General features: G+C 41.6%; 2 protein-coding genes and 1 long non-coding RNA gene across 6 annotated transcripts in view; 2 read left to right on the forward strand and 1 right to left on the reverse strand.

Annotated features, from left to right (window-relative positions):
* Positions 1-3125, reverse strand: part of LOC126956626 (uncharacterized) — a 45237-nt gene extending 42112 nt beyond the window's left edge. The window contains exon 1 of the long non-coding RNA XR_007726433.1: positions 820-3125. This is a non-coding gene — a long non-coding RNA (uncharacterized LOC126956626). The remainder of the gene's footprint in view (positions 1-819) is intronic.
* Positions 1-3455, forward strand: part of GLRA1 (glycine receptor alpha 1) — a 102841-nt gene extending 99386 nt beyond the window's left edge. For 2 of the 3 annotated variants that reach the window (XM_050793681.1, XM_050793683.1), the window contains one exon: positions 2981-3455. In XM_050793681.1, the coding sequence (XP_050649638.1) occupies positions 2981-3295 (315 nt within the window). In that variant the 3' untranslated portion in view covers positions 3296-3455. The remainder of the gene's footprint in view (positions 1-2980) is intronic. The other variant, XM_050793682.1, reaches the window with a different exon arrangement.
* The window catches only part of ATOX1 (antioxidant 1 copper chaperone), a 603309-nt gene that overhangs the window by 515018 nt on the left and 74296 nt on the right, over positions 1-13995 (forward strand). The gene's annotated exons all lie outside the window — the stretch shown is intronic.

Genomic DNA, 13995 nt, shown 5'->3' on the forward strand with positions numbered 1-13995 from the left:
TTTTCTTTAGACTAAGCCACTCTGGAAGTGATTTGTACACTAGAGGTGTACCAGTTTGTTCTGCAGAAACCTCTCTTTAACAGGAAGTTTGCAGATGGGATTTTAAGTCCCAGATGGTGAGTGGAGAAGAACTAGCTACATGCCTGAATTTCTCAGAGCCTGTGATCTTGGCCAGCTTTCCCAACTCCCACCATCTTCCCATGTTGTCTCATTTATTGTGCAGAAAGCATCTGGTTCTCGAATTCTCTGGCCGGCCTCCTTAGGCAAATTATTAGGAAACCATTTCTGTGAGCACCAGACTCAGCAGGCATACTACTAGCAACCTCCCTGAGTTCCAGAGTACACTACCAGATTTCCCCTGCTCCAGCTCCAAGCCGCTCTAGATGCAGTTGGGCATGCATTTCCTGCCACCTGCTGGTTCCAATAAGAATAGCAAGCCTTTTACCAGTCATTCCTAGGGAATTTTTCTCCCAGACACAGTATGAAATTGATAATCCTCTAGCTAGATGGGGTCTTCAATCCAAACCTCTACTCCTTCCATTCCCATGTTTAACAGATGAAAGGCAAAGAATAATTCACCCAAAGCAGCATAAAAAGTTAATTTGGTACTTCCTCCTACCTAACTAGGTCCCAGTTTAAAATAAAAAATAAAATAAAATAAAACACCACCCCAGCTCCAGCAAGGGGAGATTTTCATTGAAATGCAATAGTGTCAGACTTACACCCCCTTCTAAGTACTTGGCCGGCTCCCCCCGGCTCCTCTACTTGGCCCTGGCATTGAATCTTCTACTGTTGCCCTATTCATAGACAAGTACTTACTGAACACCTGATTGCCAGGCACTGTATGTAGCACATCCTCTTCCTCCTCACTTTTGCAATGGTGTTGGACAGGATTCATTCATTTTCCAAGGATTTCTTGAGCATTTACCATATGTCTCAAACCTTTTTGGTGCTAAAAAATACAACTCCATTTGAACAAACAAACAACAACAAAAAAAAGCAGCTAAAGCTGGTGAAGATATACAAGTAAACATTTGCTCAACAAACATATACCAAATTTTGAGCTTATGAACCAGGGACTATGTTCATATGTTCAGTGTTGAGAGTGCAGTGAACATGACAGACTTTGCCTCTACTTTCATGGAGCTTATAATCTAATAAGAGACAGATGTTAATGAAGAAATTACCAACAATGTGATAAGAGCTTTAAAAAAAGACGGAGATATGTACAGAGAGCTTATGCAGCACACAGCAGGAACGGCTAGCCTATACTTGGGAGCTCAGAGAAGGCTTCTGAGGAAAAATTAGGTGAAAGAGGAGTTGGAGCCAAGAGATGGGGTTGAGAGTGTGTTCTAAGCAGGGAGAACAACTTGCACAAAGGCAAGAAAGGAATTCAAGAAAAGAACCATGACATTTTCAAATATAAGGAAATATTTCGGTGACTAAAGACACCAGATAGAAATGGCACAAGATGAGACTGGAAAAGCAGGCAGCGTCCAGGTTCTAAGGCCTTGTTTATCGTGTTCAGGATTTTAATTAACCTGAAGTCAGTGGCAGCCTATTAAAAGGTTCTAAGCAAAAGATGACCAAGATCTGTGTTGTAAAGACTCAGATGGGTTGGGTGGTGGGGGCAGATTGGAGGCTGTTGCAATGGTGGGCTGGACACAGTAGCTCACACCTGTAATCCCAGAACTTTGGGAAGCCGAGGCAGGAGGATCTCTTGAGGCCAGGAGTTCAAGATCAGACTGGGCAACATAGTGAGACCCCCATCTCTACAAACAAAATAAAACAAAACAAACAAACTGGAAGGTGGCCTGTCCTACAGTAGAGATGGAGAGGCACCAGTGGATCCTATACTGAGTTTCTTGTTCTCTGTTGGCCAGGTCCTGCACGGGAACAAGCAGAAGATGGCGTTCCTTTCCTTAAAGCGTTATCTAGGTGGGCAATGTGAGCTGATAAAACTTCCCAGTGCCAACATTGAATCAACAGCTCAGTTGAGACCAAAACATTAGACTCTCAATTCCTCCTCAGAGCTCACATGCAAAGATAACAAAGCTGGACATGAGGAGAGCAGACAATAGGGCCTCCATGATTCAGACCAGGGCAAGACCACCATGACCTGGGAAAGGGATGAACTAGAAGGATCAGGGCAGCAGGCATTTTGGTAGTGAGCATAAGGAAGGGACATGAGAATGCACAAGAGAAAATGTACAAACAAAGCTGGAGGGGTGCAAAGTATCTGGTGGGGGAGAAGGAAGGCCTAGAAAGGTAAGTTGGAGCCAAATGATGAAAGGTCTTGAAAGAAAACTTAGTAAAAATCCAGAGGTCTGTCTGAAGTTACAACTGCCAGGGATATGGGAACATGGAGGCAGGAAGAAGCTGTGGCTTCCCTGGCTTGTAGAATGGAAGTGAGGCCCAGAGCTCCTGCTCCATCCTGGCCTATAGCCATCCCCCTTACCAATCACTCCTGGGAGCTATTAATTGGGGAATGGGATGGGGAAGAGGGCAAGGAAGCAACAGAGGCAAAGCAGGGGATCTCTCCAAATTGTCCTCCGAATTTCTAAGTAAAACCCAGTACAACCTTGAATATGTTCTTAATTATAACCTCTGATGGTCAAAAGAAACTTGTGGAGTAGTGGGGAGAATCTTATCCCCCAGCTAGAAGAAAAAATGAAATAAAAATTCCCGAGACTCACAGAAGGAAATTACTTGCCTATGGTCATACAGCCAGCAATTTATACAGCTGAGACTTGAACACAGGTCTCCAGACTCTGAACCACATTCCTATCCCCTGTTTTGCACCTGTTTCAGCAGGCAAGTGGCGCCCCTCTATAAGGCAGAACTCCCCAGCCAGCCAAAAAGCCTCCAAAAACCTAGAGTGATGCAGTCTGGAAAGCAGGGAGAACCAGATGGGCATGGCCTGGCCCCCAAAGGAGTGCCTTGCAGGGAGGGTGCCTAGCCCTTGTCTTATTTTAAGTAGAGCCCCATGTTGAATCTATTCCAGGAGGATGAAGCTGGAGAAGGCCGCTTTAACTTCTCTGCCTATGGGATGGGCCCAGCCTGTCTGCAGGCCAAGGATGGCATCTCAGTCAAGGGCGCCAACAACAATAACACCACCAACCCCCCTCCTGCACCATGTAAGTCCCCAGAGGAGATGCGAAAACTCTTCATCCAGAGGGCTAAGAAGATCGACAAAATATCCCGCATTGGCTTCCCCATGGCCTTTCTCATTTTCAACATGTTCTACTGGATCATCTACAAGATTGTCCGTAGAGAGGATGTCCACAACCAGTGAAGGGTCTGAAAGGTTGGGGGAGGCTGGGAGAGGGGAACGTGGGAATAGCACAGGAATCTGAGAGACTAAGGAAGAGAAGGGGAAGAGAGGGAGGGGGCACACTTACACAACTCTCTCTGCAATATGTGCAATAGCAAAATGCAGTGATGCATGAATTTTACAATGTGGCACTATTTAACCTCGGGTGGGCTGTGGGCGGGGGGTCAGGAGGGACTTTTCTAATATAGGAACTGAGGGCTGGGAGGAAGGGAGGGGGTAAAGGCAGGGGTGGGGATTGGGGAAATAATAGCTTTCAAAAATCTCAGTCCATGGCTGTGCAGTTTTCCTGTTGGGAAGGAGAGCGCAGTCTGCCCCAGAGCAGAAAGAAAGCAATGTAATATATGATATATATTCATGCTTAATATTAATGCAAAACCACAAAAACAAAAGATTTGTTTCTTAACCTATCAGCCTAGTAACTGCTTAAATTTTTAAAGTCACAGAAGTAATGGACAAATTTTCCCAGAGTGGAAACAGTCACAAATAAGCTTGCTCTGGTGTATGTCCCACATCATACCCCTCCAAATGCCATACCCGTCTTCAAACTGACCCAGGCAGACACATGCCAAAAAGCCATTTTGCCTCTGCTTCAAGAGGGCTGTGTGGTATGGGAAGGGGTAGTGGAAACGGGGACAGGTGGAGAGACGAGAAGGGAGTGACTAAAGAGACAGACATTTCAGAGGCCAAGGATTGAGAATGTAGGTAACCCCAGCTCAACCCTCACATCTCAAGGCCACAACTGTACCTCTCTGAGCCCTCTTGCTTCTGTGCTTCAACAATGTCCCACTCACCCTCCACCACCACCCAGAAATGGCCAACGTGGTTTTCTCATTATATTGCCAATATGCAACCTTTTTTTATGGTTAAAAAAAGAAACTTGAAAAATAATATGCAGATAGACTGAGTGTAAACAGATACTTTTTTCAAATGTCTATTTTTTTGGAGAGTCTCTTTGGAATTGCAACTCAGTACATGTTTGGGAAGGTGGGGTCAGTGGTGTGAAATACAATTATTCTCTAGTGGTCCTACAGAGTAAAGTTTTAAGAGGTGAAACAGCAGTGTTGAGTCTGCTGCCGATTAGACATAAATGGGTGGGGAGAGATAGTAATGTTTAGAAAATGTTTGTTATATTTTGACATATCATATATCACAATGTGCAAAGTTTGGGGGGCTGACCCCGTTATATTTTTGTAAGTCTGTTTTTTTCCTTTTAGGTGCTTTAACATTTAGGAAAGTTAGACAAATATTTTTCTTTCAATTCTGAAGTGCCAGAATTGTCCTGGGACAGCTAGGGCACTCCAGAAAAAAGAAGCACCAGGAGATGAATTTAGTTTGGGGGATGGGGTGGGCATGGTCCTGCTGACAGAAATGGATATCACAGATGGGAAGTCTGCAAGGTGGAGACAGCAGGCCTCTGTCCACTGTCAACAGCACTATGCCTGAAATAATGGCACCATTGTCTGAAGCATTTTCCCTGCTTTGGCCCATGGCCAGAGTATGGGGGTTCCATTTCTTTCTTTGCACTTTAGTGTCTGAGCTTTGGATCAAAGGTGTAGGTAGAATGTTGAGATAGCTGACAATCAGTTTGTCCTGAGGCCTGGGGTTTCAAATGTGTCTTTTAAAAATCTCCAACTTGAGGCAGGATGGAGGAGGAGTGGTAAGCAGAGAAGACACACTGGAAGCCTAACTTTTCCCTAAAGCACCTTCCCCTAGGGGATTTTCTCCCATTCCCTCAGCACAATAACTAATACAGTCCTAAACTAGCAGGTCAAGACAAAGATCTAAAGAGATTTACATAAGGAAAATGCACTATGCAGTCAAAAAAGGATTTGGCTTTGAGGCTTGAATGGTAAAGGTGTTTACATCCAGGTCCAGGGAAAATAAATTATTGCCTTCCCTTCTCTTGGCCTGTGTAGATCAAAAAGCTAAACTGTATTACAGCTTTGGATGATATGATAGAACCTGTAATCTTATTTTTCTAAGAAAACTTGGGAGATGGGAGCCAAGTGGGTAGAAGTCTCTCATCGAAGACCACTCTTTCTCCCATCACAAACATGTGTCCAACGGAGGAAAAGTTTAAAAGAGGGACTTGAACGACTACACTTCAAGATGAGAACATCAGTCTTCGAGCTGCTGTCAGCACCTTTCATTAGCACTATATTCTCAAGTGGTGCATGAGTCTTTGGAGAGGCCCTTTCACTAGCACTTTATTCACTTTATTTAGGGAAAATCATTTCTTAATCTAAAAAAATTAAGCCCTTCTTCCTACTTTACTCATTACTGGACTAAATTCAGAATGTCTGAAGTCTCGGTGAATCAGGCAACAATCGTGCTAGCGCTCCAGCAGAAACTAAAGACAACGCCATTGTTCTAAGACATTCTGCCTCCACTCAAAACAGATAATCCGCAGATTCCAAACCAGCCTCCTTATAAGTAGTGTCTGGAATCCATCTGAGAGAGAGAAATCACTGGGCCATTTGCCCAACCTCTGCTGGGTCCTTGAACTTCTGCCACCATATTCAGCTTGTGGGCCCACTGGGAGCTGCCAGGTTGACAGTAGCCAACAAACAATTGAATAATCTCTTTGAGACACAGAGGGGGAATGTCACTGAAATCTTCTCTCAGACTATTTCAAACTAGTGTCCCTTATGGAAAATCAACATGAGTGGAGTGATTATAGCAATGAAAAGAACCTGGATTTTAGTCCTGCCACTACAATAGGCTGAGTGACCTTGGGTAAAGGACTAGGCTTTAGTTTCTCTAAATACACAATATGAAGAGTAGTATAGTATCTAAACTCCCTCTTAGCTCTAAGTGCTCTATGACTCTGTGTTTAAGCTAGTCTACAGGAAATTCACACGACCAAAAATTTAATGTCACTTTGATTTCTAAACCCTCCAAGGTGGATGTGTGGATACGCATGCATAAACACATGGACCCACACATTATTGCCTTTGGAAAATTTGCAGATTTCTTTTTTCTTTGCCCCTCTTGGCGAACGGTGGTGAGGAAAGGACATGAATCATTACAAAGTCAGAAATATCATCATGAATTAAGAATGGAAGCATATTCAAGGAAAAGACATTATCATCAACGTATAATGTAGTAAGGATTTAACAAATTACATGAATTTCATCTTTATGGAAAAATCAAACCAGATAAGCTAAGCCAATTACTTTAAGTGGCTCCAATGAACAGGGCAATACTTTCTTAATTTCCTCTTCAGTTTGAGCACAGGGGATACTATGCTTTGGGATTACAGATGCCAAGTGGTATGGTGGCCAAAAAACTGATTTAGGTACAATGAACGGTTTACCAGTTTTCAAACTCTTTGCTTATCCAGACCACACCAGTATTTATACATGGTGTGAGAACTGGACACTGGCATAGAGGATTGGTGATTTCACCCTCCAAAACTACAGATAATTCTAGGAGCCAAATCTAGGAGGTACCAATTAAGCAGACCAAATTTCTGCTTAATTGATTCTCACTTATTAGCTTATAATGTATCTCATTCATTTCAAGAATAGTCAAAATAAATGGCTGAACTTTGACACCCTCTAGTCCTTTCAAACACTGTTAGCTAAGACTCTAAGGAATGAACAAGAACAGGCATGAACAGAAAGGGAAAAAAAAATGTATGTCCGTGTGTATGTGGATATGTAATATCTTGATTTTAACTCTATTTTTAGTTTGAGTCTAAAAAACAAGAGGATTGGTCTTTTGACCCAAATTATTCCTTCTAAACTGTCAATAAATAAGAAATGAATCCCTCTCAAAAGCTCACCAATCTTTTTCATAGGCTATTTTGTTCATACTGGGGAGAAAAATAAATACGAGACATGGTTCCTTTCCCTCAAAGTACACATCTTTATGAGCATCATAAAATATAGAGATGGTGTTTTGTGAGGCTGCATTAGATTACAGAGTGGGCTGATGCCCCACCTAAACTGGTACCATCACTGATAACAGTCTTCTGTGAAAATTAGATTCCTTAGTTAATTGCAACACACTGAAATAGAAGGGGTGATTATTATGTCTGGAGTAACTGCCTCCTTACTAGAAGAATCTGGCAAGCACAAGGCTTGGTGGTGGTACAATCTGTATCAGCTTTAGGACAGAAGTCAAGATCTAAGATTTGTAGCTGTTTCCTAGTCTGGCTGGAATCTCAGTTAAGGAGCCATGAATACCACTCCAGAAAGCATCTTATTCAACGAGCACCTTTTGCACATTCTACCCACCCTCCACACCGACTCTGAAAAGGCAGACAAGATTTTCTCTGTGAGCTATGTTTCCTGGGTTGGCTAGGTGGCTTGCACTCTGAGGGGCTGGTAAGGTATGTTGAGAAAGAGTGAATCGACCTCTTCCTTTGATATATGGCATCATTCCTTCTTGAACCAACCAACCCCAAAATTCTCTAAATAGGCAAGCAGACAGCGTGTTTTTAAAATATAATTTAGCTTCTTTTCTACCACTGAGCTCCTCCTCTCAGAAATCAACTCCAGAAATTTGAATTAAGAACCTTCCCTGGCTGGGTGAGGTAGCTCATGCCTGTAATCCCAGCACTTTGGGAGGCTGAGGTGGGCAGATTACCCGAGGTCAGGAGTTCCAGACCACCCTGGTCAACATGGTGAAGTCCCATCTCTACTAAAAATACAAAAATTAGCCGGGCGTGGTGGCGGGTGCCTGTAATCCCAGCTATTCGGGAGGCTGAGGCAGGAGAATCACATGAACCCAGGAGGCAGAGGTTGCAGTGAGCCGAGATCACACCATTGCACTCCAGGCTGGGTGAAAAGAGACTCTGTCTTAAAAAATAAAAATAAATAAAAATTTTTAAAAAAAACCTTCCTATTTTCCTGCAGTTCTGTGAAGCCAGAGACAAGTGCTAATCCTGACCAAAGGGAGAAGTAGGAGAAATATGAGTTGTTTTAATTGAGCTGCCTTGCTCTTGAGAACTACTTGCATCAGTATGAGGGAAATCATGTACGTTGGTAAGGCTTTGGCCTTATTGTATCCTGAAATCCCAATGCAGAGGGAGAACATCCTTGGTAAGCTGAAATCCCTATAGAATAACTTAAAAAAAAAAAAAAAAGATCCTGAAATGAAGCCCTCCTCAACCAAGCCCAGTATTAAGAGAATGAAACCAATAACTTTTTTCTGATTGTCTTAGCTGAGGATCCCAGAATGTCAAAGGTTTCCTACAAATATCTCACCCAGGTCTGAGTAACCTAGATTTGCAAGGGCCCATACTAGATGACACCTCTACCAATTATCATCCTGTTGTTTCCTAAGGATTTCTCAAGTCGTAGAGACACTAAATAGGTTTGCTCATACGTTGGTGCTATTTCATGTTGTTTTGATGGAGCTATGTGGTTATTTAAAGCAGTAACTAAGGTGCTTTGTCATTCATTAGAACAGCAAAATGAGTTCCAAAGTAGAAAAGTATTGGGCAGTAGAAACTGCCCAATAATTTTTAATACTAAGGCTCCTTCAGCTAATAGACCATTACTTCTCCTTCCTTTGCTTTCCCCCTACTCCTCCCACTGCCTCTCTTCTGTCAGCATCCCGTTTCATCAGTTTGTGCCTCTTATTTTATGAAACTGAACTATTAAAAGATGCTGATTTATTTCCAAGAGAAGTAGGGTAGACTAGAATGGACGTAACAACTCCTGTCTTATTTGCTTTAAGGCTGCAATTTCTGTTCATTGTCTTGCCCATGCACTTTGAAATTTCATTGCTCTGCTTTGGAACATTGGGTCGAGAAGTCAAAATGTAGAGAATAGCAAACCAAGAATATACTCTTCAGAGAGCCCAGTGATGGAAATTATATACTACATAGGCCATTAACCAGCTACAAAGCAGTAGCAGCTAACTAACCTGGGAATAAAAGACATCTGCTGGCTGCATACTGATTCCAAGCATAATGGGTCTCCCCTTCCCACCTCCACCTGGCTCCACAATTCCCTGCATTGTCTTTTAACCTCCTCTTCTTCAGACTTAACTGTTTCCTTATGCAACTCCAGAAACCCAGTATCTTATTTAAACACACCTGCCATTTGAAGTAGACAGGTCAGGGAGCGGTGTGGGTCCTTCTTCTGGTATAACCTCAGGTTCATCATGGGAATATAGATAAGCTGTTTCACTTTCTTGGCCTATTTACTCTCCTGTAAAAAGAGGGAGTTGCAGGAGATTCTTCAAAACCAAACTGAATATTTTGATGGGTTGAAGAAAAGAAGAGCTATAGGGTGTGTTGTAAAAGGTTTCATTGTATTCTAGTATCAGGCTTGGCACCCCATCTCAGGCCTTCTGGTGAGTAGGTAGGGAAACATTTAAAAAAAGAAGAGTGAGTCTTGGCCCTTGAAGAGATTATAATCTTAATCCTTTTCCTTGAAAGTCAAGGTATTTCACAACACTGGATGACTTGCCTCTAAGACTAGCTTCTCACCTGAGAATCCCATCACTCATCAGGACATTCCACTCTGGTGTTTTAGCACGTGTATCCTATGAAGGCTGTAACCCACTTCCCATGGCAGTTGTCTGAATTCTCTGCCAAAGCCTCTGCAAGAATCAGAAATCAGAGCAGAACTTGTGAAATATCCTTAGAGAAATAACTGTAATGACTCCTCCCTGCTCCCCCCTCCCCCACCCCCAATGTAATCATAGTGAGAAACTTCCAGCAAGATTTAACAATGTATTCCCTGGTGTGTTCCTGTTACTCTAAGTGCAGCTAAAGCAGAAAACATGGGACCATTCCAGACCATTGGAGGGTTTGTCTAAATTCATACCATTAACTTACTAATAAAAAGCAATTTATACCTGATGTGACTGGAGTTGAGCCAGCGCTCTCCATATTCACCCTCAAACAAGACCTCACCCTGGAAACGTTTCTGAAATGCTTCTGCACTTCTATGGTTTCAACACTTCTTATAATCAGAACACTCTCTTTCTCAACAGGGATATTATGTATGCTTTATATCAATGGAATCCGAGACAATCAATCCAAAGTCTCTTGGAGGATGGGACATTTGAGCTCAGATTCTAAACAAAAGTTCTTTTCCATAGCAGTTCACTAGCTGGATTTATGTAATTGTGGTCTCATTCCAGCAGAGCCGTTTCTAACGGCCCTTTACTCCCACCCAAGCTCTGGACATGAAGTAGGAAAATGAAATTACAAGGGAAGCGTGTCAACAGAGCTGCCCCTCTCCAAAAAAGTTAAGTAGATGCTCCTGCTTGTGTTGAAGTCCTTTTGTCTGTGCAAACTAGCCAGATGAGTTCATTGGACAAGGCCTCCATGACTGTGCTTCATAGAATCCACTTGGCCTCACCTGTCTCTTCAGTTGCATCTAGCTTGGTCTTTGGCACAACAGGACCATGAGCTACAGCAGTGATGTCAGGAATGTCTTAGCTACTGCTCTAAGGGCCAGCACAGTACCCCTTCTGGTCAGCTCTGGATGTTGTTCAGAAAAGTGGCACTCTTTGAATGGTCCCTATTTAGTGACCCCAAGTCTGTCTGGTTTAGTGGGTCTCCAGGTCCACGCACATGTCTTTGGATGACTTTTGAAATGTTTCCTTAGCCAGGAGAAAGCATTTTAATCTTCTTTCAAAGTGTAAGTTACAATGGGCTCAGGAAGAACTAGAACATATTTTATTACATAAAACATCACATGCATACATAATCTCCAGTTTTTCTATTCAGATTTTTAACTTCCCTATACCTGCCTTTCCACCTGCTATATATTAAATCTATTATGGAAAATCGGTATACCATGACAGCAGGGCATCAGAGTAAAAACACAGCCCCTTTTCCTACAATATAGAAGGGGATAATAAAAGCACCAATATCACTACTAAAAGTGGGATGTAGTAACAGGAGCAGGAGGAGAGTCCCATGGAGAGGGCAAAAATTAAATAATGGAATGTGAGCAGTAATCTAAATAGATGAGATTTTGAGAGATGAGGACAAGATTCCAGAGAGAGGGAACAGTATGAACAAAAATATGGAGATTAAAAATAGACAGCACATTTCAGGTTATTATCCATTTGGATAAAGTGTAATCAATGGGAGACACGTTTGGGAAGATAGATTTAGACTACATCGAAAGCTTACAGGGTCGGGATTCATTTGTATAGCAGTTCTCAAAGGCAAACCAAAATGGTGCTCCTTCACAAACAGAGTGGCTTTCTATCTTCTTTCCATTAGCTGACACCTTCAGTCCAGCTCAGATTTTCCTGTACTTATTTTGAGCAAACTTAACTTTTCCTTTGTCTCAGAAGTAGAGTACCCACTAGAAATTCACATCTTCAAGAGTGTCAGTTTGAACCAGTAAGTACTATGCATTTAGTGTGTCCTAGGTACCCACTAGAAAGGGGATAGATAGGTATGGTAAAGTCATGGTTTTACTATGAGCTCACTATACTGATTCCGAACAAATTATTTCTATGCGTTATCAAGGCAATACTTAGTACAATGAAGGTATTTCTAAAGGAGAGCTTTTGATCCAAATTAGTACCTTTTATTGATCTAACTGAAATAGTAAACAGACCTGAAGAAAACATAGTCTAGCATGTCCTTTTTTACACCCTCAGTTGCATCTGAAATTACTTCTCCCAACAAACATCTCTATTCAAAGCATGAAAATCAGGTCCACAAAGAAAAAAGGTATAGAGAGGGGAAAAGAAGTCAAATATGAGTAGAAAAAATAAAGACAAACATGTAATTGACTGGTATTAAGTCATTGCTAGTCCAAGCACAGAAAAGGAATAGTTTCTTTCACAAAGCTACATTTCTTAAGCAAATTCTTTAGAACACGATTGCCTCAAATCTTTTTTAAAACTGGTGTTTATATATCAAATCATCAGTCTGCTAAACTCAACTTTTTCCACATTAGATGCATCTCTACCTCATCTAAAAGCATACCATACTCAACATGTCAATTTAGCCTGAATGGTATAGAAAAGGCTAAAAAATTGAGTTCCCACTAGGTACTTCAGAGCATTTTAAATTCATATTACTTCATATTCTAATGGTTCAATCTTCCAATACTTAAGCCATTATATTTTCAGCACTAACAACAGTTAAAATGGTATGAGTAAATTAAATCCCGAGGGGGTCCCACCTGCTTATTATATTGAATGGATATAGATAAAATACCTACTCAATGTGATCCTTGTGCTTGTTAGACAAAAGGTTAGTGCAATGTTTAAAAAAAGAAAAAACAGCTTGAGTTTTACTTTCAATTCAAAACAAACATAGCAGGGACCTCAGTGGCCTCCAAGTATGTCTGATAAACTGGATAAAACATGTCTTCAACTGCTTTGGACCTGAAATGGACAAAGTGAACCACAAAGTGACCAATACAAAAACCTAATACTTTTTAAGCCCTCTTGATATTCCAAGACTGCCAAAGGGTATTCCACTCTCATTGTCTAGATCAGCATCACAGTAGACCTGTTCATTAAAAATCACCCTATCTAGAATTGATGCAAGTTACTGCAATGAATAATTTGTAGTGCATTTAGGGTGAAGAGTGCTTGGTGCATGATTAGAATACTCAGTGACCGTTAACTTGGCAAGTGTTCAGACATACGATAGTGCTTCCAAATCACAAATCACTTGGTCCTCTCCCCCAGGAGAGGCCATAGGGAGACCTCATTCTCAAACTTGACTGGCCTAGGGAAGCTATAGAAAGAGACCAAGTTACCTTGCAGCCATAGTTGTGAACACACTGGAGACATACTTGAAAACTGGCAATGAACAGGACAACAGAGAGAATTCATTGCTAAGACAACATTAATGGCAAAGTTGTCTTTAATTTAAAACATTCCAAAATGAGTTTAAGATTACAAAATAAATGCAGTCACTGGAGGAAGGGGTTATTTTATTTATACACTCGATCTTAGATTTAGCAACTTTTAGTTTTGAGTCAGAATTCATTGACTAACTTAAGATGGGCTAGTTTCTGCCAACAGGGCAACAGTGTGCAATCTCAGAGTCCCACCCAACCTTGCCAAAGCAAATGACTTCTGCATTAACTGGAAGTCATCCCCAAAGGACTTGCCCTTCATGTTTTCCCCATTTTGCCCACTTACTTGCACAAAAGGTGTACACTTTGTCTTAAAAGTTCCCTAGTTTGATGTTTAGGCAGAAGAGCAAATCCTCGGTTATTATTCTGCAAATAATTTTACATTTCCTTTATTCCAAAAATGTAGCTACTAAGTTAAATGTATCATGACCCACAAGGGGTAAAAGTTAGATACGAACTTCCAATAGCTAGGGCATGTTTCCTGAAACACTATGGTTCATTAGGTTCATTAGTACATTATTCAAGAAGTTATCGTAACCCCAAAGAATCTAAGAAGGGCACTGTGTAATTCTTCAGGTCACAATGCCAGCACGACTGTGGAGTCTGTTACAGGTAAGACAACCACAAGTAACAATTCTGTGATTCCAAATACTTTGGGGATGCAGAAAATGTGCTTAACTGGGCAGCGTGAATTAGCTAAGCAACACAGTGCTATGATGGAAGAGGTTCAAGATGATTCATACTTTCATTCCAGACCAGAAGTCACAAGCCCACATAGCAGCAACTCTGACAGCTAGCCAAAGTAGAAAGTATTTCTAAAAAGCAGCCTGGGGACATTTTAATTAATTGGCCTGGAAA

This window comes from Macaca thibetana, chromosome 6, assembly GCF_024542745.1.
Source record: "Macaca thibetana thibetana isolate TM-01 chromosome 6, ASM2454274v1, whole genome shotgun sequence".
NCBI classification, from domain to species: Eukaryota; Metazoa; Chordata; class Mammalia; order Primates; family Cercopithecidae; genus Macaca; species Macaca thibetana.